At 39.2% G+C, this 25,831-nt stretch overlaps 2 protein-coding genes across 12 annotated transcripts in view; both read left to right on the top strand.

The window, feature by feature from the left end:
* tead3b (TEA domain family member 3 b) overlaps positions 1–14,574 on the top strand; it is a 35,969-nt gene extending 21,395 nt beyond the window's left edge. For 2 of the 9 annotated variants that reach the window (XM_065955165.1, XM_065955164.1), the window contains 13 exons: positions 3,194–3,258; positions 4,847–4,909; positions 5,052–5,114; positions 7,950–7,961; positions 8,910–9,035; positions 9,119–9,159; positions 9,330–9,386; positions 9,842–9,906; positions 9,995–10,131; positions 10,399–10,572; positions 11,489–11,632; positions 11,734–11,886; positions 12,339–14,574. In XM_065955165.1, coding sequence (XP_065811237.1) covers positions 3,194–3,258; positions 4,847–4,909; positions 5,052–5,114; positions 7,950–7,961; positions 8,910–9,035; positions 9,119–9,159; positions 9,330–9,386; positions 9,842–9,906; positions 9,995–10,131; positions 10,399–10,572; positions 11,489–11,632; positions 11,734–11,886; positions 12,339–12,452 — 1,214 coding nt within the window. In that variant the 3' untranslated portion in view covers positions 12,453–14,574. The remainder of the gene's footprint in view (positions 1–3,193; positions 3,259–4,846; positions 4,910–5,051; positions 5,115–7,949; positions 7,962–8,909; positions 9,036–9,118; positions 9,160–9,329; positions 9,387–9,841; positions 9,907–9,994; positions 10,132–10,398; positions 10,573–11,488; positions 11,633–11,733; positions 11,887–12,338) is intronic. The other 7 variants (XM_065955167.1, XM_065955168.1, XM_020630628.3 and 4 more) reach the window with 7 other exon arrangements.
* Positions 14,575–15,698: 1,124 nt separating this feature from the next.
* smpd2b (sphingomyelin phosphodiesterase 2b) lies at positions 15,699–24,621 on the top strand. Of its 3 annotated transcripts, XM_029276765.2 has the most exons (12): positions 15,799–16,064; positions 17,339–17,438; positions 17,882–18,001; positions 18,104–18,200; positions 18,378–18,454; positions 18,959–19,052; positions 20,754–20,843; positions 20,937–21,019; positions 21,212–21,344; positions 21,664–21,768; positions 21,876–22,059; positions 23,099–24,621. In XM_029276765.2, the coding sequence occupies exons 3-12, from the start codon at positions 17,952–17,954 to the stop codon at positions 23,521–23,523; spliced, it is 1,338 nt and encodes a 445-aa protein (XP_029132598.2). In that variant the 5' UTR covers positions 15,799–16,064; positions 17,339–17,438; positions 17,882–17,951; the 3' UTR covers positions 23,524–24,621. The 3 variants fall into 3 exon arrangements, with proteins under 3 accessions (XP_065811235.1, XP_029132598.2, XP_065811234.1); XM_065955163.1 differs by lacking the exon at positions 17,339–17,438 and having other exon boundaries at positions 15,699–15,852; XM_065955162.1 differs by lacking the exon at positions 17,339–17,438.
* Positions 24,622–25,831: the final 1,210 nt, after the last annotated feature.

The following is a 25,831-nucleotide window of genomic DNA, read 5'->3' as shown; positions in this document are numbered from 1 at the left end:
ATTCCTTCGGTGTGCTCAGCCAGGCCACAACAATAATAGCACTTATCAGATCTATACAAGCTAAGTGGCAAACAACTGTTAAAAGATATTGATAATCATATTTGGTTCTTTATACCACACCTTTAGCAGAGGGGAACTCTAAACTGGCTAATTCTAAAATGAAGATATCGTAAGCATTGAATAATAGTAGATAATGAAAATCTCCATCTACTTTGATACTGTTCTAAAAGAAACAGGCAGTAGTTTATATTGTCCTCAAAATGTGCAAACCATAATAAATGTTATTTACCAGTAAGATAACATCCAGTGACAGGTTTGGTTTTGATGGCCTCAGCTCAATCAATCTTTGGGTTTTGATGAAGCAGACACTGTTGTTTAAGCTCTTTCAGCAATTTTTTTGTGGTGAGGACCGGGGTTAAACTCAGGTCTCTCCTTAGTGATTATGTTAACCCTTCATTTGTGTCATAAGCTGTCCTTTACAAAACCGTGGGCGTGAAGAGGAGGATGTGGGAGACTGAGTACATCAGTGTTTCTAAAGTCACTTCTTTCGGCCTTGTTAAAGGATGTTACAAATGATAAAACAAGTGTCTGTTTAATTTAATGCAATAGTTTTATGATCCAGTTTGTCCTTCTTCATAAAATAGAAAAAGGGGAGCCAGAGTTTCTGCTTTACAGTTCCTTTTCCAAGTCAGTTCAAACCTTATTAAAACTGATGTGAAACTGGAGATATTTGCTATCCCGCTCCAAAGAGGGGACTCGCTGTCCAACTGTATATCACATAAAACAAAAGCTGTAATTTAAAATTTCATCAAACCCACCAGATGTTGTGGAAAAACTGGAGTGATCATCCCAACAGCTCCCTACCACAGTACTGCACTGTTCAACAGATGAAGACACATTTTTGATCTGTCGTGCCATGCCTACAGTTGTTGTGCTCAGCACCGTTATAAAACATATGGTTTTCTGTTTTGGGATCATTCCCATAACATTTAAAATAAAAGATTCAGTTTTGACTCCTTAGCTTGGAGTGTGTGAATTTCTGCAGATAATTTATAACCAACTGTACCACTCTCTGAGAAGTTGTTGATCTTTTCAGTCAAACCCGTATGTCCTAGTTTTTACTGTGCCTCGGTGTACAGAAGAGTTGCCATGATACTAGAGTTTTAATCTGTGAGATTTTAGTAACAATAAAATGATACCTGGTTCGATACCACAGCAACAAAAATACTAAAAAGTCCTAGGAATCCAAATGGGGTAATTTCTTGTTTTTTAGTACCAAAAATACTAAAAGGCAAACTCCAGCACATTGCCTAAACAGCACAGATATGTCTCGACGTTTCAGTTCCAAAATATTGCCAATGTATTAAGTGCTATTTAATCTCTCTTCTGCTCACGGCACATTTTGTTTAATAATCATTTTAAAGATCAGTACTTTCTGTTAATATCAATTATTAAATGGCAGATATCGTATTGTTTCAACATAAGTTGATTTGTAAAGTATTGAAGTATGGGAAAGTTTGACAAGCTCAGTTTATGATACTTTGCAGTCTATAAGATTTATTGTAGAACTCTGTCTTTACTTTGTTGAGATATCCCCGTCCCCCCCTGCTCCTGAGCTGAAGAGATTGAGAGTGACAGTTGTGCGGGGGTCGAGCTGGCATTGTTCTCTCTCTGCCATCCTGAGCTGGGACGGTCGGCAGCAGGTGCTTGCTGTCCGTTGGGTGCGGGGTCACACAGTGCTGTTGTTTTGGGAAAAGGGGCTGCTTTGCTGCCAGGTGGCAGTTGTTGGCAGAGACAGTTATGGCTTTGTGTTTCCTCCAAGAGTTACAGCATCAGCTGCCCCTTTTGCCCCTCTAACTGTCGACCCCCCTACCCCAACCTAATGGCCCTCACCCCCGGCTCTAACCCCTGCTTCTCCCTGAGCTGGAAGAGCATATGAGCATGTGTGTGTTCACCAGAGCTCTGGCTGTGTTCACAGGCAAAGGCCAATCAGACTGGCTAGCACAGATGTGACAGGCTTAGAGGAATGTGAGGAATGCGGAGGCGCTGGAGCAGGCGTGTCCATCCTTGGCCTCAGGCAGAGGGGGGACGGGCCAGCTCAGTATAGGCAGACAGTTCAGCTCTGCTCTGCTGGCTGACCGCCGGGCTGACTGGTTGGAGGGAACGGTGAATGCTGCAAGCCTGCTGGAGATGGGCTGCAGTACTTTTATGGTAATTGCAGTAACCAGGGCCTTCTCGAGGCCAAGTCCTAAAGAGTGTGTGAGAAACAGGACTTGTTTCTCCTGTCATTATGTGTCTGGATACTCTAAAGGCTGTTAAACTGCTTAGACACACTGTCTATTGTGTGTGTCTCTTTTGGTAAAAGAAGGCCAGTCGTGACCAGTTTATGTTGATGTAAATTACTGTCAGCAAATTTTTACAAGTTGAAGTCATTATTCATCGAGTGGTCCAACCTCTTCCCTTTGCCCAATTTTCAGCCACAAAAACCCAGCAAACATGACTTGGCAAAGAAAAAGAAGTAAAAAAGGGAAAGACTAATTTTCCTTTAGACACTATAATGATGCCTGTTTTGCATTTCTCATTTACCCCAAGATGATTCTTGTCTGATCCGAGGTGCACTCTGCTGAGACGGCAAAGCTTGTTAAATTTCATTGCAAAGCCTTGAGTGTAAAGAGGACCACGGCGGCCCAGAATAGACGCCTGTTCTCTGCACAACCTGTTTGTGCAGAATGTCGAGAGTAGATGTTATGTCATGAAAAACATGGTTCTGTTTTCTGAGCAATCTGTAATTAGGTTTCAGGGCCTTGTGAGCAGACAATAAGACGGTGTGAAAACAGGCTAATGAAAACTTGGAAATGAAACAAAACAAAAAAAAATCCACCGTTTAAAAGCCTACATTGGCTTTTTACAAAAAATGACAGCTAGCATTTTAAAACAGAGTCTCTTGTAGGAAACAGAGGTGCTATTGTGACCTGTGGCCTGTGTCAAAAGTGTGTTTGCCCAGGTTCTGAGGAGCTCTGGGAAAGGTCACACTGCTGTTCTTTTCTACCTGATGTGTATTCAATATGTGATGACAGTGCCACCTTGTGTTCAATAAAGGGTATTGTCCATAATGTCAAAATGTCTCATCCTCTGTTTTTTCATAATATTGGTTTTGGTTGTGACCTGTCCATCTGTGTTTTTTTTATTGCAGGTCGGAATGAATTGATAGCAAGGTACATAAAGCTGAGGACAGGAAAAACCCGCACAAGAAAACAGGTGAACAGGTTTAAATGACTTTGATGGTTTGAGTTCAATAATCTTGCATGAGTTTTGTTTTAGTAACTGACAACAATGAGAATAAAAACATAGATAACCAGACGGGTTAAAAGAATGAATTGCTGCTTCAATGAGCCACAGTTTTTTTTTTAATGCATCGATTGCTTATAATGTAAAAAAGATGATTGTTAATCATTTAATGGAGTTTATTATATTCATATTGTATTGATAACAAATCCTATGAATAAAACAAAACCAGCTCTGTTATAGTTAATCTGAGAAGTGAAGAATACACTTAATGAGGAAATATGAGAAGCATTTAACATAAATCTCTACATTCAAGTCAAACTATGTAAAAACACAAGAAGTGATGTCACATTAAAGGCCACACTGTTGTACTGAGTATCATTTAAGTATGGCATTGAGATACTGCTTTCATACAATGTCTCCAGAAGCAGCATTTTGTAGTCAACATTTAGAGGCAACAACTTTAAATCATTTTGTAAACTTTTATCTGGCTCTACCAACAAAACGAGTCCTGCAACTTGACAGGAACTGGGCTGTTGCCAATCAACACAGAAACAGTTTCCTGCACACTTTGCTCCCTTGTGTATGTCTTCACATTAAAACTCATAAAACCCACTTACTCAAATGATATGTGACAAAACAAATCCGCCTTAGTGGTGCAAAGTTGTCTAAAAAGTATTCTAGACCACTACCGTTTGCTGTAAGATCGATTATGTGGCATGCATGTATGTCATTTTAGAACAACTTCAAGGAAGTGATACACATAGTGAAGTCCCAGTGCTGTTTTACGTCCGATTGAGATACTCAGACGGAGCTATCTGTTGTATACAGTAAGAGACATGTCACTACAGTTGAATATATTTGACACTAACAACACTGCTCGAAACTGGAATCACTTTAGTCCTAAGAGTTAAAGAGCTTTTATAGTAATCTATTTTTCACCTTATCGGCCCTGTCTTTTATGACAACACTAGCACAATCTACCGTTAATTTTGTGAACAGGTAATGTGAATTTTCAAAGTTATTCAGAAACACATCGATTACATTATTTTTAAAAGATGAACAAGGTCCTTGGAATACCTGGGCACTGTAGTAAACAATGCTTAACCAGGAGTATATTATGCATTTGTCTGGGACTATTTTTAGGAGCGGATTAATACACATTCGATGCCCTAGTGAGTGGTCAAAGTAGCGGGACAATGTTTGTTGCTTAAAATGAACTTCAGTGAAGGAGGAGGTCACCCGGTTCAACAGTGTGGCTCATTGATGAATTCTTTTAAGTTTTTGGATCAAATTTTGAGGTCAAATCTGACATACACAGGGCATGTCTTATTTTATTATTATTTGTTGGTTTTGTCTCTTCGTGGGATTTGTTTTTTTATGATTAAAGGATAAAATACAACCACTGTTCCTTTAAATCAGATTATTTGCATGTTATTTAGTATTAAACTCATTATCTCTGTAAGTGTGTATTAACGGTTTCTGCCAGCACGTTTATGAGCCTCTAACTGAGTGCATGTCTTTTTTTTTTATGCTCAAATACTGTCTCACACCCCTTTAGGTGTCTAGTCACATACAGGTGTTAGCACGGAAGAAAGTGCGTGAATACCAGGCGGGTATAAAGGTAGGTGCCACCAGCCTGCCTCCCGGCGACACTGACTGGGCGTCTCTTTCCTCTTTGGTTACGGCTTCTCTCTTTCTTCCCTTGTCTTTTCTCTCCCTGTCTCCTTTTCCTCTTCCCTCCTCTTGGCTATTCTTCTGTGCAGGTTTCTAGCCACTTGCAAGTTCTCGCCCGGAGAAAATCTCGCGAGATCCAGTCAAAGCTAAAGGTATGCGCTTCACGGCGGGCTCGGCGGGGCTGGTTGCGGCTTGGCTTTGCACTAACCAGCTAATTTGTGTGCAGAATTATCTGTCCATGCTTTGATCCAGGGCCAGCTCATGCTAGATATAGTGGATGCTAGCTCTGCTATTATACTATATTGGTTTAAAATGAATCAAATAACAACTGAATGAGTTATCTTTGAACTACTTCCTGCTTCTACAGCATGCATTGCAGTGCACCAACAAACAACTCTTTTTGACCTCTTCAAAGAGGTCGAAGCTGCATTAACTTTGAGGCTAATCTCACCACTCAGTAGTAAATGTATGGTAGCCGATTGTAAAGCTTTGTCTGTCAAGGAATGCTAAAGGAGCTGCAGTTACTCAGAGCCAATAAAAAACTGTATTTTGCTGCATGTTGCTCCAGCTCTGAATCTGTCCTCTGTGCCAACCGAGCTTCTGCAGCTTCTCTCAGACTTCTTCTATCCCTCAAACTCCCTCTACTCTGAGACTTTAATCAATCTGTGTGTGAAATGATTTGCTAAAATCATCCAGAAAAAAAAAAACATTCATTGACTTTTTGACCTTTTGTTGTTCTTCCTATTTCCCCGTTCTCTTTACATCTTCTGTGTCGTGTCTTTTCTTCATATTTCCATACACATAACCTAGATACAGAAAATTACAAAACATGCTAACTTTGACTTAACTTCACCTCTTTATGCACACTAATCCTGCAGTGGACAATAGTATCCCTGATTGACAATGATTTTGAAATCAACTTTCAAAGACCAAATCTTTCCTTTTACAAGTTTTCTGTGCTTTCCACGAAACGTTCATCTTGAATGCAAACTTATAAGACTGATCAAAGTGAGCCAAAACGGCCCTTCATTTGCTGCTGTATTTTTAAGAAGTTAGAAGTTCTCAACAGGAAAGTCTTGTGACTGACAAAGCAGAGCCACCATATTTTCATCCCCACTCTTTTCACTTTTACACTAAGGCATCAAAAAAGGCCGTGTTTAAATTTACACAAGTTTCCAAACACATATATACTTTTGGGGTTAGCTTATCTAAAAACAACGTGTTTAATTGTAAAACCTACTTTGTATAAACTTGTTCTAAATTGACCCCACAGTAGCCAGGATAAGCTCATAAAACCACCTGTTCTGTTGTGATGTGGTTCTTTTGTTCTCTCTTCTTGGAGGAATTCATCTTGTCTTTCTCTAATACTTTTTGTGATAACTTTCCTGCTCATAAAACATCTTTTATTTTGTCTCCTTTGCACTTTGTGACATATTTGAGTTGAAATATTATCTTTAGGAAAATGACACCAGTATTGTTCTGTATTTCATGAGTTCACAGTCGTGGGCACATGCTGGCGAAATGCAACTGCTTTCTCGAAGTGAATTATGTAAATTGTAGCATCAGTTTAAAAAAACCTGAAGTAAAAGTGTGGCTGCTAAAAAGTCTACTCAGTGCAGTGTCAATAGTGAAACATTGAATGATTGTGCTACAGAAAAACAAGAAAACTGTAAATCTCCTTTTGAAATACATATTGTAAAATTCAGCTGAGGTAGGGCCGCTAGACTGTTTTGAGTGGGGTGGCCCGGCTGGGACACTGACTTATGCAGGGGGGGCCTGAAGTGTGAAGTGCGCACACACACACACACACACACACACACACACACACACACACACACACACACACACACACACACACACACACACACACACACACACACACAAATGTATGCAATTTATTCATCCTTTCCATATCCACCAATTATAATTTATTTAACTAAAAAACTGGCGCTGTCGACATCAACTAGTTAATCCTGATTAATGCATTCATTTTTTTTTTACCACGATTAATCGGATGCTATGTTGTCCCTTTAGGCCACAGCACAGTCTCCCCGTAGTCACAGTGATGGAAAACAAAATGCTGCATTATGAATGGCTCATTTTCACTTGAAAAACAAAAACTCTCAGACAGCTCAGTTGAAGAGTCCAAAGTAATATCCACCTTATGACATCAAACAGTTCACACTTTACCATCCTCTTTACTGTTTTTATTTAGTTTTTGATCCTTGACGAGTTCCTTATTCTGTGGTTAAGTTAATGTTGTAACCTTCGATCTTCTTGAAGGTCCTTACTTTATTTGAAAATCAAAGCTGGGTTGAATTCAAACAGCAAGTTAAGTACTTTCATCTGAAGGCAGTACTTAAATTCTAAACAGAAGCACAACATCTTTTATTTTTAAATGTGAAATGATGTAATGGAAAATGCCATTAATCGCGATTAACTATTGAAATGTATTTGACAGCCCACTACTAACATGAAGGTTTGATACAGATGTTACATTATTGTTTATACATTACATTTAAAAAGTTACACAAGAGAGCTGCAACATTTAAATCATATTTAAGGACTCAAACGTAGCTGTATGTCCAAAGTCACAATTTAAAGTACTTACAAAGGGAAACGTAAACATTGACATGCAAAGAAAGCTCCTAGCTGCCAGTTGCAACAAAACGCAAATTGTTGATTCCAACACGTAACATAACATGCCTCTAACAAGGCAAATAGCCAATCATATCTTGGGATTTTATGGCCCTGGCCACCCTTGGCTCCGCCCCTGGATTACATAATAGGCAAATGTACTGTCCGTGTTCTGAAAACTGTTAGTTGATTGTATTCCATAGTAAGGCATAAAACTGTGTACAGCTGCGATTGAAATTAATTTTGGTTGAAGAGCATGTAGATAAATATAATACCAACCAAAACTTCACTTATCTGAACACATCATGTAGAACTGCACAGAACTAATGTGTCTCTCTTTTTTGATTCAGGCGATGAATTTGGTAAGTTGATCTGACTTGTGCAATATGCTTCCCCTCCCCTCCTTTGTTTGGCCGCACCAGTGCACTGTCCCCTTGCTAAGGCCCTCTGCTGGCATGGCGTCCTGCCCCATTGCAGTCCTTTAGTGAAGCAATGCTTAGAAACAGCCAAGCTTTGAAATACACAGTAGTGCTGCAGCTCCTGCCTGATGTAGCGTAATCCCCCCTCAGCCTCTGCCAGAGGCTGAAATCTTGCTTGCTTTGAATAAGGTGTTGCTCTGTGATTCGGGGTCTTGCTCCTGAGGCATCTTTCTTTTGACTGCAAAGTCATAGCTTGAGTAGCTTAAATGCTTTTTATTTGATCTGTTTGTTTTTTGCAGACATGAAAAAAAAAACGAGAGGATGCATTTTAATGAATGTGTTTATTCATTCTAAAATATCCATCGTTGGTTGGCTTTTATATATTTTTCTACCCATTTCTTACATAGTACTTCTTTCATCAGAATAATAAAACTTGAATTTATGATTTATACACTGTTGGAAGCAACAGGGATGCAAATCTGCATTTCAAATCAATGCACTCTCTTTATTCTCTTTTTCCTGTGGTGATCCCGATTATATACGAATGATCAATTTGTGTTGTGAGCTGAGCCTAAACATGTTCTCTTCTTCTCTTTGCTTCTATCAAGCTGCTTTTTTCAATGTATTATTTTATTTTTCAAGTTTTTAGTATAGTTTGAACAGAATTATGGCTTGTAAACTCTTAAGTAGTTATTCTTTGAATTATTACATACATATACATTTTTAAATTCAGAGTTTGGTAAATTATTTTCCTTAAAGCTACAAATACATTTTTAAAAATATAAATCATTTTTGCTTCACGCTACATCATAGTGCCGCAGTAGATATAATGTTTAGGTTCTGGTGCCACCTTGTGGTTGACTCCGGTCACTCTTCTGTTTGGTTCTGTAGGATCAGGCGTCTAAAGACAAAGCCTTGCAGAACATGGCAGCACTGTCGTCTGCACAGATCGTCTCCCCGACTATGATCAAGAATCACCTTCCACCACTGCCCCCTGCCTCCTACCAACCACCCAGAGTGAGCCCAGTTCATTTTTAATGCAAAATGATATTTGAATTTGATCATCGTTCAATAAATTAACACATTTTCTTACCCTTCAGTTCTGGCCTGCTATCCAAACCCAGCCTGGACCCTCTCAGGAGTAAGTAAACCTCGCTGCAGAACCCACAACAGCTATGTGGGGTGGTATCAGGGTGTGCTTAGAGAGAACATGGTTCTAGAGATTAGTAAATATTTAGTGTTTGAGTGAGTAAGGGAGTATGGTCAAATGTCAGGTGGGCATGTTTAACAAATCAAATTTTTGCACACCAGGATGGTTCTAGATCTCAACCCGGGAAGGAGTCCTGGGTTTGGCCGCACCAGCCATGCGTAAGTTCCCCCTAGCCGAGGTTCAGCTGTGGCCACAAAGCAGCACTAACTCTTCTTCTTCACTGTATTTTTGTACTGTTTGTTTCCTGCACTGATGTAAACCACCACCAGGCAAATTAACTGCTTCAAATTTGATTAAGAAAACGGGAACAGGGGAGATAAATCCTCACAGAGTTTGAGCTCAATTCCCCCCAAGAAAGTACTCATATCTTACAAAAAAAAAATTCTAATCAGTTTTTCAAGTAAATGAACTGATGCTATTTTGCATTATTGAGGAGCAATGAAGCAGGTGGACTTACGCCTAGCTGGTGCAACAACACATGCTTACACTTTTTACACTAACATAGTTTCATTATTGAAGAAATGCAAATAAAGGAGAACCCGTGTGTGAAATCATCAGGTTTAAATAGTTTGTAGAACACTGTTGTCTTACTATACCGATCCTTTTCTTTCAGTATCAAACCTTTTGCACAGCCCCCATACCCAAGCCTTTCAGGTCATGTGCCAACATCCATACCAAGTAAGTATGAATGAAGGAATTCTGTGAGAGGATTTTTCAAAATGAAACAGATTTCAGTTATTTAATCATTTGTTTTTGTGCGTTCCAGGTTATGAGCCCTTGGCACCTCCTCCTCCACCGTCTGCGACCGCAGTGCCCGTGTGGCAGGACCGGACCATCGCCTCCTCCAAGCTGCGGATGCTGGAGTACTCCGCCTTCATGGAGGTCCAGAGAGACCCAGACAACGTGAGTGAACATTTACAGTCAACTATCTAACAGTATCATACAGACATGGAGGGTGTATTGAACAGGCCCTGATTAGGACCAGGGAATGGTTGTCAACATTTTTGATACTTTGATAGTTTTCAACAGCACATGTTTTAAAACGATAGTACAGAAGCTTTTTAAATACTACAGATACTATTCGACCACGATGTCATGTTTATTTTTGTTTAAGATGTTCTTGAAGTCAACCGCTTTGTTTATCGTCTCTTCCATCTTTGTCCACTGCAGTACAGCAAACACCTGTTTGTCCACATTGGACAGACCAACCCCTCCTACAGCGACCCGCTTCTCGAGGCCGTCGACATCCGGCAGATCTACGACAAGTTCCCTGAGAAGAAGGGCGGGCTCAAAGAGCTCTATGAGAAAGGCCCTCAGAACGCGTTCTTCCTAGTTAAATTCTGGGTGGGTTGGTATCACAGTACTATCTAAAAGTTCTTACTGTAGTTCTCATTGTGCAACATTATACCGAAAAAAAGAAAAGCTTACATTATGTTTGACGTTTTTAGCTCAAAGGGTAGAAATATAATCAGGTCTCTAAAATGACTTGGCTTCTACTGGCTAGTTCTCTAAACTAACTAAACTAACTAATATTAAAGGCCACAGATTTAGCTACATTTATTTTACCATGTTTTTCGAACACTATAATTTGTCCCTAGCCAAACCCCCCAATTATGAGAAAAGTCCATCCTCTCCGTCTTTTGCCTGCTCCCCTTTTCAGAAAATGTGTTCTCAAACAGGCCGTTTGAAAATGTTCCCTCTGTGACATCACAAAGGGCACTAACCCCTCCCCAGGTGGGTCACACTCCCACAGCTAGGTGTTTGTTCTACCAGAGTCTGCCTTCTCACCGTAAACAATAGGACATGGAGCAAGAAATCCCGAGCCACCCAGGCCCTTCCAGAGAGGGGCGTGGTCAATAGAAGGGGAAATAGAGGGGTTTATAGGTATGATCAAATACAGGATTTTGCATATTTTCTTTAAGTTGACTACCTTCAGAGGGACACATCTGATAGCAAATCTTGTGAAAAAGGTTCCTTATTCTATCACAGAGTGGTGGTTTTCTTACCTTGGTTAAAGATATTATCGTAAGATCATGTGACGGCATTACAACATGGATTCTTGCATCGTGCATTTATCTTTGTTAGTAAACAGTCTGCTCACACTTATGTCCTCAACCCTCGTCTCAAGTTGTTGCACAGAAAAAAATACCATTTAAAATAATTTATTGCAACTACATAATCCATGTGCTACGAACAAATTAAATTTCATCCACTTATGTGACGATGATCACTAACTTGATTAAATGGATGACTGATGCAGGCGGATCTAAACAGCAGCGGCATGCAGGACGGCCCTGGTTCTTTCTATGGCGTCAGCAGCCAGTACAGCAGCCTTGAAAACATGACCATCACTGTTTCAACCAAAGTCTGCTCGTTTGGCAAGCAGGTGGTAGAGAAAGTAGAGGTAAGAACATTAATTAATTAATGAACTCTATTTTTCACTCAAACACTTGATATACTCTTCAGTTTACATGATTTGTGTGTGTGTTTGTGTGTGTGTTGCAGACAGAGTACGCTCGCCTGGAGGGAGGAAGGTGTGTTTACAGGATCCACCGCTCTCCGATGTGCGAGTACATGATCAACTTTATCCACAAACTCAAACACTTGCCGGAAAAATACATGATGAACAGTGTTCTTGAAAACTTCACTATCCTACAGGTAACAAACACTCCCATTTCTGGGAGTATACAAAATATTACCCTATTGCCCAGAGATAGATGAGATGACTGATAACACTTTAATGTTTCTACAGTCAGTTTGATACAACAGCCGACTTCTGATAGCTTAGCTTAGCATAAAGAGTGTAACCTGGGGTAAAACAGCTAGCCTGAAACCTTACTACAATATTTTGTTTTGTACAGCTCTTTTTATTTCGATTCTAAGACGAGACTGGGACCTTCAAAAAGTGGTCTCGAGACCAATTTGAAGTACTACAACACTAGATAAGATACAGCAAGAGAACTGTATAAGACTTCTTGTCAATTTTTTGACTAGAGAGCAGTAAAAATGTTTTTCCCAAAATGTCAAACTATTGCTTTAACAAACAACTGATTTTAACTGGATGCAATATCTTTTACTAACTCCCCATATGCCTCCTCCCCCCCCGCCAGGTGGTGACAAACCGTGACACCCAGGAGACGCTGCTCTGTATAGCGTTTGTTTTTGAGGTTTCTACAAGTGAACATGGAGCTCAGTATCACGTCTACAGACTTGTTAAAGACTAACAGATCTTCAGGAAGGTTTTTTTTTTTTCTTTGGAAAAGCCAGACAGAAGCGTTACACAATCTCTCTTCGAACCAGCTCAACCATCCAGGAAAGACAACAACAAAAAAAAAAACATTCAAACAATCCTAGACCGGACTAACATGGACACATTAAATGCTTTAAAGAAAAAGTTGTTCACAGCAGATTAAGGAGTGAATCTCATTTTGCCAGCACGCAAAGACATTTTTGAAGAATTATGGATTTTTCTAACAAAGAGCTATTTTCCATGTGTTTAAACATGCTTTCTATGAAGTGGGTCACTTTTGCCAAGGTAATCGATGGCGTTTGATATGTTTGATTGAGGGAAAGAGAATGTGATAGTGTTGAAAGGACTCTTAAAGTAACTAAGCGAACTTTGAGCATTAAGAGAAGTTTGAAAAGATTGAAAGAGTAGCGAGAGCAGGACCATGGAAGAGAAAAAAAAACAAGAGCCAAGTAGTGTTGTTTTTGTAGATTTGTTAGGAAAGAAAGTGCCTTTTCTCCAAAGATGATATCGTTGCCTGCCACTTTGGATTGCCTTTTTTTTTTTTTTACTACCTCTTGTTTTTAAGAAACATAAAATATTCAGACAGATGTTTCTGTCATAGAAAATTGGAAAGACACCTCTCAGTTCTGCATAGAGGCAGTTTTTGTATTCTGGCACACAAAGGAATGGGATGGGATTGTTCACTTTCATTTTTTTTTATAAACCATTTGTCCCACATTTTACAGTCCAAGTGTACAGGGAGAAGGTTTATTGTGTGACAGTACTTTCTAGGTTCTGCCTTTTTATGTTTTATTACACAGTTTTCAAAAATCAGGTCTTACAAGCATCTTTCTGTAGATCACTTCTGACACTAGGGATGCCTTGTACAACTGCTACTCTGACAGAAAGCCAGGGCTTTGCCATCCTTATGAGATCCCCTGTTATTTCTCTCTGTTTGAAGACGTGTGCTTGGTTGCACTTAAAAGATCCAGAAGTGTTGGGAGGGGGGGGGGGGGGGGTGAAGCAACAGCAGTTCTTATTTCTGCCTTGAGTTATGTAGCCTAATTGAAAAATGAATAGTTTCTGTACTGTGAGTAAGTGGATGTTAAAGGAATATGTGTTACATAGGAGTATGTTTCTTTTTTTGTCGGGGGGCGCAGCCTTTATATGTCCATACTTGTGATCAATAACTCAGCACAGAGACCATGGCTTAAAGTGGAGAGAAGTTCATCACTGTTTCTTTTGTTTAAAAAAGAGATTGTATGCTGTGAAGTCGGTTGATTTGCTTCACCCTTCTCCGTGTAACGTGTGGAGAAGCTGCATAAGTTCAGTTTTTATATTTAAGACGATTTTTTACTGACATTATGCACGAAATTGAATTGATTCATTGTCGTGAATGAGAGCTATTGTCTCTGTGCTGTGGAGTATGACCATTGATTGTTATTTATGGGGTTAGAAAAGAAATAGGGGAAGGGCAGGGTGGGGTTACTGGAGACGTATTGATCTTTTTCCATTGTGATGGAGGTATCAAAAGTATTGCAGGACTCATGTTAGAGACAGAACTGTCCTGTCATGGATCCTGCTAAACAAGTGTCTACTCTGTGTGGCTCACTGGACAATTGTGCTACAAAAATACACCTTTTTTTTAACGGTGTAATAACTACACCTGGCTTTGAATGTCATATTTCACAGGCTAGACACAATAACACTCCTCCTCCTCTTGCAGGTTTAATCTTTTATACAGACTTGTTTTTGCCAATATCAAGATTAATGTTTTTGTTTTGATTCTGTTGTATTTTTGACTTTCAGTGTTTGCCATATGCTTCACTGAAAATAATGTGTGATTGTGCTGATATTGATAATTAATAATGAGATATCTAATGTATCATATTCTGAACGGTGTGGGCAGTTCTTTTTGTTGTTGTTGTTGTTGTTGTTTTGGTTTAAGGTGGTTTACTGTTGTCTTTGTTACCATTGTGCATTGCAATTTTATACTTCCAAGTAGAGGTTGGATAATGTAATCAAACAAATGTATCTAACAATAAAAGACGCATGGTGCCGTTGGGGCCATTTCCCCCCCTGAAAAAAAAACCTATTAAACATGTTTGTAAATTTGTTTTGATCGTGATGGTTTTTTTATTTAGATGGGGCATATACAACAAAGTATTAGCAATATTAGCTTATTTTATGTATTTACTGCTGAATAGAAGGTCCCTTTATTCAGAGCTACATGAACTGTGTTGCTACAGATTTTATTTATTTTTTAAATTCAGACTTGATGACATACTTTTGATAGCAGCACTAATATTCTGGCTAAAACATTTGTTAATTAAACCAAAAATACATATGTAATTGATAAAATTTGAGATCTTAAACTTTGAACAGTGACAGAATAAGCATCTCTTTTGATGTGTTGAGAGAGAGAGAGAGAAGGAGGACAGTTTATATAGTAACAAATCAGGGAGAGAGAGAGAATGGGGAAGACATGCAGTTAAGCAGCCACAGGTAAGACCACTTTAAGGACTACAGCCTCCATATATTGGGCACTTAAAAAAAAAAATGGTAATACATGTAAAAGTCCTGAATTTAAAAATGATGGTAAGGAATATGATCCTAGTGTTGTCATGGAAATGTACATAATGTTTTAGGTTACATTAAAGTGAAAAGCAGGACTTAAATGCTGCAGTTGGTTCAGTTAAAAAAAAACTATTTTGTTCAGGACTGAAACCAAACAGAGAATAAAGGCCTCCTAACCACAAATCCTCGTGTTTGTTTTACCACAACTGAAAAAAAGAATACAAAATGTATATCATCGGAAAAGCAGTAAAATCCCACATACGTGAAGATGTTATTATGAAACGTTTCACATGCACTACAGGCCTACATTGCTGTTTCATTTATATAAAACACATAGCCTTACCTACCTTATCAGCTCTTTTTATATTTAGTGCACAATAATCTTAACTGAAATCGGTAGAAAGTGTTGTGAAAAGAGAAGGGGCGGGTTTACTACAAGAACCTAAGCTTTGTTTGAAAGAGCCCACTTAGGTGACTGCACCTTAAAGCGTTTGGCAGCAGGAACTCCACTTCCCAGAATCAATCACGGCTGAGAATAAACCGGAAATGCCTGTCAAGTTAGCTCAAATAAAACCATTTGTTTATTTGTTTTATCTCAGATTAATAATAATAATAATAAAAAGGCTTTTGACATAAATGTTTCACTTAAGCTAATTTCCCCTTTACAAATATTTGCCAACGAAGACACAATGTCACTGAAATACGGACGCAGCTGCAGTTCCTGTTTTATTTTGAGGACGAAAAAAAACAGAGCCGGAGGTCATCAAATATGTTTCACTGCAGCTGACTTTACCCCGCCAGGAACAGCACATAGCAACGTAAGTGGTGGAAACACCTTTTAGTCGGCGTTAATCTGTTTGACATGATGACCATCCTTACTATGTCAACTCTGGGTGATAATTAACCAACACAAGCATTTTAAACTAGGCTGGCTGTGTAGTCTTTTTTTTTTTTTTGGGAACTAAAACCATTAACGACATTGTAACTGCACGTTACCTGTCCTGCTAGCTGGCGTCTACAGGCTCTTGAGGTGAGTTAAATTAACTTATAAATAAACCATTCAGGTAAATATGTCTTCAGAAACTGGAGCAGGCGGCACCGTGTCTGAGACTAGCTGAATGGCTAACTGCAGTTGCTAAGCAGTTGTTACTAAGGGTTACCTGCGGTGATTAACTTCACAGCTAGCTCACTAATATAAACATAACTGTACATTATACATCATTAAATAACCACTGAGAAGGAAAACAAGTGTACTTGTCCCATTGGATTAAACTTTATTCACATTGTCCTCTGCATTTACGCCTGACTTTCACCAGACTACCGGCATTTTGGGTCACATGTGACTTAATCTGGAGTAATTTGGCTTTAAAAGATCCAGGGCACATAAAATCTATTGCACCACCCTCTTTAAGGAAATAGAGTTTGATGTCCATTTTGGGGGTTTAAATCCACTGTGCGCTACTTAAATGTTACCTGTCTGCATCATCTGTATACTCATGTGTGAATAAGACAAAAACAACAGTGTTTTGTATATTTTACTGAACGTATTGTTTTAATCTCTGTTTGTCTCTGTAACAACAACAAAGACTAGCCAGTTATTTTTGACCTCTGACATGAAAGCCCTCTTCGATTCTTTTCTCTGCATTGCTGCTTCCCCCCTTTTTATCTCCAGACAGAGCAAAGCTATGTCAGCACTCTGTTTAGGGCTGGTGTATTGTTGCACTCCCAGGAGATAGGAGTGAATGCTATCGCCTCTTTACTTTGTCTCTTTTTTTTTTTTTTTTTTGAAAAGTCAACATTTTCCCACTGCAGGACATGATGAGATCTGCCAACATCAGTTCACTTATCAAACATTTGGTCTTTATTTCCACATAGAGCAGCTCCATAAAGCACAGTTTCTTGTTTTCAGATGATAAATTCATATTTGAAAAAAAAAAAACATAGGCTGTTGTAATTGTTTTCACATTTTTTTCACATCCAATTACACACACTACGGGAACTAAGCAGACATGTTTCGACTTTTTAAGTTCAATTTGAGGTAAATATTTAAGTTTCAAGTTCCTCTTATGAACTGTGAGCGAGCAGAGGAGGTTTCACTCGGCGTTGCAAAATGTATTTGAGCAATGTAGACAGTATGCAGAAGTTTGCTTGCAGGTTTTGGTTCGTTAAAAACAATGGATGACCCAGTGTTGGTGGCCCAGGACTTATACTTTTGTAGCCTTGTATCGAAACATGTGACGATATCATTTGATTTATTCGCTAGTGTTGTATCTAAGTTAATAATTCTGTTATTGTGACTACTAGGGATGCAAATCGTAAAATTGTGATAAATTGAGGACGCACCATCGTCTTAAATCGGAGTTGTCGAAGCATTTTGGCTTCCCCAAGACAGACAATGAAAGAGGTGAGAATATAACAGACAAGAGGAAAACTGTGTGCAAATATTGCGAGAAGACAGGAAACTACACAAATAGCAAAACCAACATGATGCATCATTTAATCGACACCAAAACAAGAAGCTCTCATCACCTCCCCTTGTTGTGAGAAAAAAAAAACATTAAAAGTCCAAACCACACTGACAAGTGGGTTTGCAGCCTCTATAGGAATCTTTTTCAGTCATAACATGTCTACATATCTCATTTTGTAACAGAAATTGTGAGAGAATTGTATCATGAACCCAGTTTCGTGAGTTGAGTGAATCGTTACATCCCTAGTGACTACCCTAGTTTTCTCGGTTTATAATTGTTTTAACTGATGAATTAAAATCATTATTGTGATACATTATTGTGTTCTACAAACTCCAAATCAAGCTCAGATAACGGCAACCGTTTATTTGTGTCACATAAGGAGCTGTCCCAGTCATCTCACCTGATCTGACAATCCATCATCACATCTACTGACCCACTGACCTGCCAGCATGGCTAACACAGACGCTGTCAGTGTGCGGGTCTTCTCTCTGAACTGCTGGTCAGTGCCTGTGGATTTACTGAAAGTGATTCTTAATTCTTCGATTTTTTTTTTTGTTATTAACACCCACATTTAAATGCATTTAATATAATAATCTTTCAGGGGGATCCACTACCTCAGCAAGCACTGTCCTCAACGCTATGCTATGATAGGAGAGATGTTAAGCAAGGAGGAGCATGATGTTGTCTTACTGCAAGAGGTTGGTGAAAACCATCTGACAAAGTTAGAAATGATCAAAGCCACTTTTGACTTTTTCTGCTCATTGTGCTTCTTTAAAAAATATACAATAATTTATGTTCAAACAATAATTACTTAACGTTCAAAGATGTCTGATTCTCTACTTTTTTTTAGTAAAATAAATACTTTTTTTTTCCAGGTGTGGAGTGAGAAAGATTATTTGTCTTTGAAGAAGAAACTTGCCTCCAGTCATCCCCACTCACATTACTTTAAAAGGTAATGTTTTGACTCTTCGAGGTCCCTTTGCAAACTCTTTTTCCACCTGTTTCCTTTTGAACATCTTTCAAACTCTAATTAAAATCCATATGCTAGAAGTTGTCATTTTATTTAAGGCTCGTGAAGGACCTTAGTGTCAAAACAATGTGTTCCATGGCACTGATCAATCAGAAAATTAGAAGTAAAGCTTAGTCCTTACCTATGAGGATTAACTTCTGAAGCTTAATTCTTTCTTGACCTTCATTCCAAAGCATAAGACTGAGATTTATCGAAAACCCCAAACTTCCTAATCCCTTCTGCAGCTCACAAAAATGTCCACTCTGGTCGTTAAGTTCTCACATGCACTTCAGATGACATATGCTTCTGGTACTTCTGCTTACATGATGGAGATGTACATTAAGAGCAGGGCTTTGAGTTTAGTTTATACTCAGGCAGAATCAAAGCTGGGGTAAATCTTGAGCTTATGACTTCTACTCATATCTTGTTTTTCCTCTCATTCTGCAGTGGAGTCATTGGGAGCGGTCTGGCAATTTTCTCCAAACACAGAATCCATGATACATTTGTTTATCGTTACTCACTGAACGGTTATCCATACATGGTAAGTCCGCAGCGCCCTGACATACAGGAAGAAGAGTGTCTACATGAAAGTGATCGATGATTCCCAAAACATTTGAAAAAGATGAATTATGTGCCAAACAAAAGCTTCATAAAGGTTATAAAAACGTAAGATTCATGTCCCAATATGTTGTTAATCAGTGCAAAAGATAAAGAGCAACTACAAACGTAGATTAAAGAAACAAAATTCAAACACAGAATTATTATAACATATACACAAATTAAATTCTAATTGTTGTGTTTATTAATATTTCATGGATACACCAACAGCACAGTTACAAAGGAAACAACAACTCCTTGTGTATGAAAAATAAAGCAAGACAAATCGGAGAAAATACAACAGAATAAAAAAAATGCACTTGTAGGATACAAACAAAACAGTTATCAACAAACTCGGCACCAACTGTAAAATTCAAAGTCACAGTGTGTCTCAATGATTTAGGACAGGATACAAACATTCATGGTTCCTGTACATGTATGCAAAGTAGTCACAGCTGTTTGTACATACTTGCAGGTTTTATGTTATGACACATTTTGTCAAAGGTGCAGAACTGACAGAGACACTGTGTAGGACCTTCTCTATATACAGTATGTAACAGCTTGGTCATTTCTTTTAGCCAGGATTTTTATTTTTGAAGGTTCATCTTTTTTTCCACAGAGAGCTATAATGTTCCTCTATGCAACAACCATGCCATATTATTAAAGAATTTGGTTGTTAGTTAGTTTATTTTTAGTAGATGGCAGGTTCCTTGTCTGTGTGTGGATCTGATGTAATGTCACAGCTGTATACTTAAGAAAAAGCACTTCAAAATATCCGACCAGAACTTGTTTAGTTTGAGGCAAAAATCTGAATAGGTGGCCTGAAGTGCCCTGAGCTGATTATCACTTAGGACAGGTTGGAGAGACAGCCGGGTAAAAGGAGAGTAACTTAGTGGAGGAGTAGAGAAGCCTGTGACGTACCTTAAGGGCGCACTCACATTAGGCCCAGTTGCCCCGTACCATGCTTAAACACAATTGTCCCCTCTCCCCATTCCCGTGCTGGCCTGCACTCACACTGCTCCAGGACTAACCGGGCCTGAGCACACTCCTCTACATAATGTCATAATACAACACATGAATGTGCAAAAAGAAAAGGGATGCACAGCCAAGTTGAGTCGTGTCCAAGTGGCACATCTGAGAACAACACAGAGAACATGACAGCTACTTTACTGACTTTGTGGCTTATTTTGAGTCATTTTAGTCAGATACAGCATACGATGAATTACAGGTAGCTGGAGATGTTAGTTGAGTTGGTGAAGCTTCCCAGATATCATGACTGACTGCCGCACCAAGGTCTATTTTTTTTCATTGTCCTTTTCATTGGTTCAGCATGGAAACAGGGTTATGTGCTGTAAAGAGGGAAACAAATCTAGGGACTACTTACTTTGAGTCAGACCTCTGGTTCATCATTATTGTGTGAAAACAGATCTGATTAAATACTGATAAAGAGCTATCTTGCCTGATCTCCAGAGAATCTCTGACTTTTCTCTGACTTTTATGGATTAAGCATGTCACTTAAAAGAAAATCTTCTATTTAAAGTTTAGGTAACTAGTGTTATTTCCTGTCTAAGAGCTAAAACCTCTCTTTGGAGACGATCATTCACTTTTTTCTATTTATTTTCTTGTAATTCTCGAAAACATTTAGGCTCACCATGGAGACTGGTTCGGCGGTAAAGCGGTCGGGATGGCTGTTTTGAGCATTGGCAGCCTGACTGCAAACGTCTATGTTACTCATGTAAGCTTTTTCCGTACTAAATTTCTCAGCCTTGCCATTGGGTTGTACACACATATTGATAAATATGCTGTTGTCCTTGCATATTGATTTTAGCTGCATGCAGAGTACTGCAGAGACAAGGATTCTTACCTACCTCACCGAGTGGTTCAGGCCTGGGAGCTGCAGCAGTTCATTCGGTACACACTGCGTCTTTTCAACACGTAGCATGAGACACTGTTTGTTTCCTCAGGTGTAGGTTTGCACATTTTGCTCTAGATGAATTAAGGGATACTGAAAAAATTAAAGCAACTACTCTGCACCACCTGGATGTCTTCCTTATCAGTAATAGGCTTTGTTTTGTGTTATAAGTAATCATGTTTTTGTTTTAGTCATACCTCTGCTGGAGCAGATGTGGTGATTTTAGGTGGGGACCTCAACATGCACCCTCAGGACCTGGGTAACAGACTACTGAGGACTTACACAGGACTCAAAGACTCGTATTTAGAGACTCCGAAGTTTGAAGTAGGAAGATGACACTGTGCAGCATAACACTATATTATTTTGTCTACTAGAATCCAGTAATTATAGAAAAACTCTGTTTGTAGACCTATGAAATATTCATCCACGGTACTTCAAACATCTCACAAACACATCCTCAGACAGTACACTTGTTCAGAAAGTAGTTTCTTTTAATTGTAAAGCTGTATTAACTTCGTCATTTTGGCTCCCTGTCTCAAAACATTAAACCTGTAAGAGTTCATCCTCACCAGCAGAAACAATGGTGAATAAACTAGAGGCAGATTGTAAAGTTTTTAATCCACAAAATGATTTTGTGTTGCAGGGATGTGATGAGGGTTTGACTCTAATAGCAGACAACCCGTTTATCAGTAAAAAGGAGCTCGGCCCCTTTGAAAAGGGAATTCGAATCGACTACATCCTCTTCAAGGTGAGTGAGCTCTTTGTGTACTCACAGATGGTGTATTTTCATCTTAACTCAAGATGTTCTGTGTTTTGACTTCCAAATACCTCAAAGCTTTTCTTTTTCATTTTCAGGGTTCTCCTAAAACAGACATCTCTTGTGATTTCATGTGCACCACCAAAGGCTCCGTCCCTGACCATCCGTTCCCGTACTCCGACCACGAAGCTCTGACGGCTGAACTCAGGCTGAAGACACACACTCCATCTGACACTGGCAGCGGCAGCGGCAGCCAATCCAAGAAGCAGGACTCTCCTGCAGGTATTTTAAAAAAAATCCATGTTATATGACTTAAAAATAATTTATGGATTCTTATTAAAATCAGCTTAACATCAGGGTGTTAACATACACATTTTCAGCATGTTAGCATGCTGTTGTTAGCCTTTAGCACAGAGCATTGCGATGCCAGGAGCCTAATTAGAATGGGAATAAGTTCCAAGTGGCAACCTCTGGTGATGAAAAATGAAGCCAATGGGGAAGTGCAAAAACTGCAGTAACTCAAGTGTCCACTTGAGGCTGGCTCCAAAAACAGAAGAGATAAACAAGTTTACAGCCTGGGTCAAAATTAATTGAAGATAATTTCTTCATTGGTCAAATTTCACAGGGAAAGTTGTCATTTGTTTTGATACTATGAAAGCTAAGAGTTCACTGACAGGTGGAATTGTTGTAGCTGATTTCCTGGAGGCTGACTGACGCTTCTTTACAAACAGCAAAGTGATGTCACTGAGTCTACATCCTTGTTTTATACTGTCTCTGATCATTCCTGAAGAAAGTGGTTGTTTTTTTTACCACTGTTTGTGCTGTCAGTGATTCCCTGTTTTGCAATAAGGAGGTCTTCCTACAACTTTAATCGGATCTGTATAGTATCAATATATCAATTGGATCTTTCAAACCAAATTAATAAAAGCTCAGTTGTGGTAAGTGTAGCTTTGCAAATGTTTTTTAATAAGCTAAAAGAAGGAGATGCATTATCAATAACCTTGAGGCTTATTTGGGAAATGACTGTGACTGCTTTCAAAAGTGCTTGAGTCATCAGAAGAGCAATAAGTTATATAAGCTCTGTGAATGAGCTGCTGTAATGTGAGCACTGCTGTTTTCTTTTGGCTAGTCCTGCTTTTTGTCCACATCAATTTCAAACCACTTCCTGTAATTGCATGCTGGTTGATGAGTTAAATTAACAGGGCTCACAGAGAATATTAAGTGTAATTTTGTGAAGTTAATCCAATCACAGTTTGGCTGTGGAACAGATGCACAGCACTGCTTTGAGAATCCTGACACCGTCTCCGATTTGTGCCTTCAGAGAAGGTGGCTGAGTTGGTGGATATCGTGACAGAGGCGCGTACAGAAGTCAAGGTTGGTTTGCACTGCGCTGAGGGGATGCGCTACACAGCAGCACGCACCGGAGTGATGGGTTTTGCTCTGCTGATTCTTGAGCTGGCCATCGCTGCTGTTCCCTGGCTGGCTCTGGGAGCAGAACAACCTTTCCCACGCACCTCCTTTTACCTGCTGGCTGCACTGTGCTTTGCCATCCTGCTGACCACCTCTCTGCTGTACATCTTCTACACCATGGAGCTGAAATCACTGCAGGGGGCTGAGGACCAGATGAGGCTGGCTGTAGGAAGTCTGCAGGAGAAGCTCAGGGGGTTTCCTCTGGCTCAGCAATACAATCCGCAGAGGAGGCCCCCAGAGGGCCAGGAGCCCAGTGCCTTTGACCCAGAGGAGTAATACAGGAGTCAAGCGTGTCGAAGTGGGCTACAGTAATGACGCCTTAGAAGTGAGCTTTAAGATGAATGTTTGAGAAAGAAAGGAGCCATTTACCCTCTGAATGTGTTAAATGCTAGTGAGATTAAGATCTGTGCTGCTGAATGAAGTAGTTTTTGAAGGACGTTTCTGAAAGAAGTGCAGGACACATGCTTTGACATTTTTTAATACTTTTTATATACTTGTCTTTAGCCTATTTTTAACTATTTTATGCACCTCAGCAAAGATCCTTCCTGTCATGTAGTATACTTCCGTGCTACTTCTTTTCTTTAAGGCCAGAAATGTGATGATTTGTGTTTTTTTTTAAGCCTCACGTCCCACTTGCATTCCATCCTTTTAGTAGTTTCAGCGGGACCAGTCGTTTCTGTTTTTATATTCCAGTCCACCAAGAAGTAATCTAAATGGCTTCAGATTGCTTCCTGATTGACTAACAGAAAGTAGCCCTGTGGTCTCTATTGCAGGGAAGACAAGGACAGTCTGATGGATGGCGTTTTACATTTTGGCCAGTAATATTTGTATTTTTTTTTTTTTTTCGAGGTGTGCATCACTGAGAGCTTCCAGCAGCACCTAAATGCACCCGTTTAGACTTTACACAGTTAGTGTAAAAAAAAAAAGAAGAAAAAGGGACAACTCCCTCTTAAGTTTTCCGTTACCATGCCGACTGTCTTGCACTTGAAAGTATCTGTATGTTATAGACAATCTACACTCCTCTTTCTAGAAGTTAAACAGCTGGAATGCACTCAAGTCTTGTACTCTTTAACTTTTCACCTCGTCTTTTGACGTGTTTTACAAGACATCATGTACTGTAGGGGTAATTATAACTGCTTAATATGTCTTTAGTGTGCAGTGCACTCACTTGACTAACCCGACAAACCACTTCCTTTTATGTGTGCCTAGAAATTACCTAATGTTCTGTATCACTTTAAAACAGTGCTGTGACTGATCAGGAGCTGAGAAATGATTGATGATTTTTTAAATTAAATCAACTTTAATTGAGAATGTTCAGCTGTTAAATGTGACGGGCATTATTATGAAAGCAATAATAAAAGAATCTGTTGTCAAGCCTTGTGACTGCTGTGGTGAATAGTGCGTGTCCATCTGTGCTGATACACAGCAGATCCTCACATTCACCACTAGAGGACAGTATCAGTACAACAGAAAGGTTCATAGGGGCGCTTCTTCCAAGTGAAAAAACAAATTGGCACCTGAAGAGCAGTTAAAATCAATGGTGACAAAGTTGACAGAGAAGATGTGTAATTTACTGGCTCCCACATGGCAGCTAGCACGTACTGTAAACCCTCAAGGCAAGAGCACCCAGGGCGTGGTGCATTTTTTTTCTTTTAAACAATATGAGTTTCATTGACACATTGACACCAGATAAAAACACCACTTTAAGTACATCAGAGTAGTTTTGACATCAATAAAGAAAAAAACAGAAGACTGTAGCGCTGCAGACATTTGAGACTACACGACACTGAACCCTGAACTGTGATAAACACTGACATTAAAAGGATACAAAACGAACACAAGTTAGCCCACGCATTACTCTGATTTTTGGACATATAGGATAAAATGTTTCAGTCATTGGATTTTAACAGAAGAGGATGTAATCTGAAAGTACACGATCTTTGATTTGTTTGACTGGCAGTTGAAACACGTGCTACAAATCTCTTATGCAACCTCCAGCCACAACTCCATTAAGTACAGAACAATAATTTTTTTAGGCTACATCTAATTAAGCTACTTGAATCTTTTAATAGAGTGTGTTTCAACAATAGTTTTATTTTGGTTCTGGATAAAAATGTCATTTAACAGCAGATGTAAGAGCCGATGGATGCTTTCTTTACACCATATACTGTAGTACGTTACTGTGGTTTAACATGTCTCTGCATCTCTTTGGATAATGCAGTCACATTTGAAAACAGAAGTTTTCCCACAGCACATTTTTTTCTCCTTATAAATAAGTGAAGGCACCAGCTATTGCAGTACTGGCAGCTCATGAGGAAGGCTCAACCTACTGTGAGCGGGTCTAAATTCAGCCATAGTGGAGGGTAAATTAGATTTTTACATTATAATAACCTACAATAATAGCGCTATAGGCTACTCAAGTTAGTACCTCCCTCTCATTTGTCATGATCCAGTCTGCTGTGTGCTGGTTATGCAACATGTTTGATTAAGTTAAAGCACATGGCTGTAAGAACAGGCTGTAGTAGCATATGAGATGAGAGATGAGATGAGATTCAACTTTATTGTCATTACACATATACAAGTA

Source organism: Labrus bergylta, chromosome 5 (genome assembly GCF_963930695.1).
Source record: "Labrus bergylta chromosome 5, fLabBer1.1, whole genome shotgun sequence".
NCBI lineage: Eukaryota > Metazoa > Chordata > Actinopteri > Labriformes > Labridae > Labrus > Labrus bergylta.
Note: the sequence above shows the minus strand (reverse complement) of the source record. Positions and strands in the feature narration are given on the sequence as shown.

What these genes read in the sequence shown, in the direction of transcription:
- smpd2b (XM_065955163.1), top strand. Translation starts at nt 17,952, where the DNA reads ATGGCTAACACAGACGCTGTCAGTGTGCGGGTCTTCTCTCTGAACTGC. An exon ending in GTCTTCTCTCTGAACTGCTG is followed by an intron (nt 18,002 to 18,103) that starts GTCAGTGCCTGT and finishes ATAATCTTTCAG; the next exon opens with GGGGATCCACTACCTCAGCA. An exon ending in TCGACTACATCCTCTTCAAG is followed by an intron (nt 21,769 to 21,875) that starts GTGAGTGAGCTC and finishes TTTCATTTTCAG; the next exon opens with GGTTCTCCTAAAACAGACAT.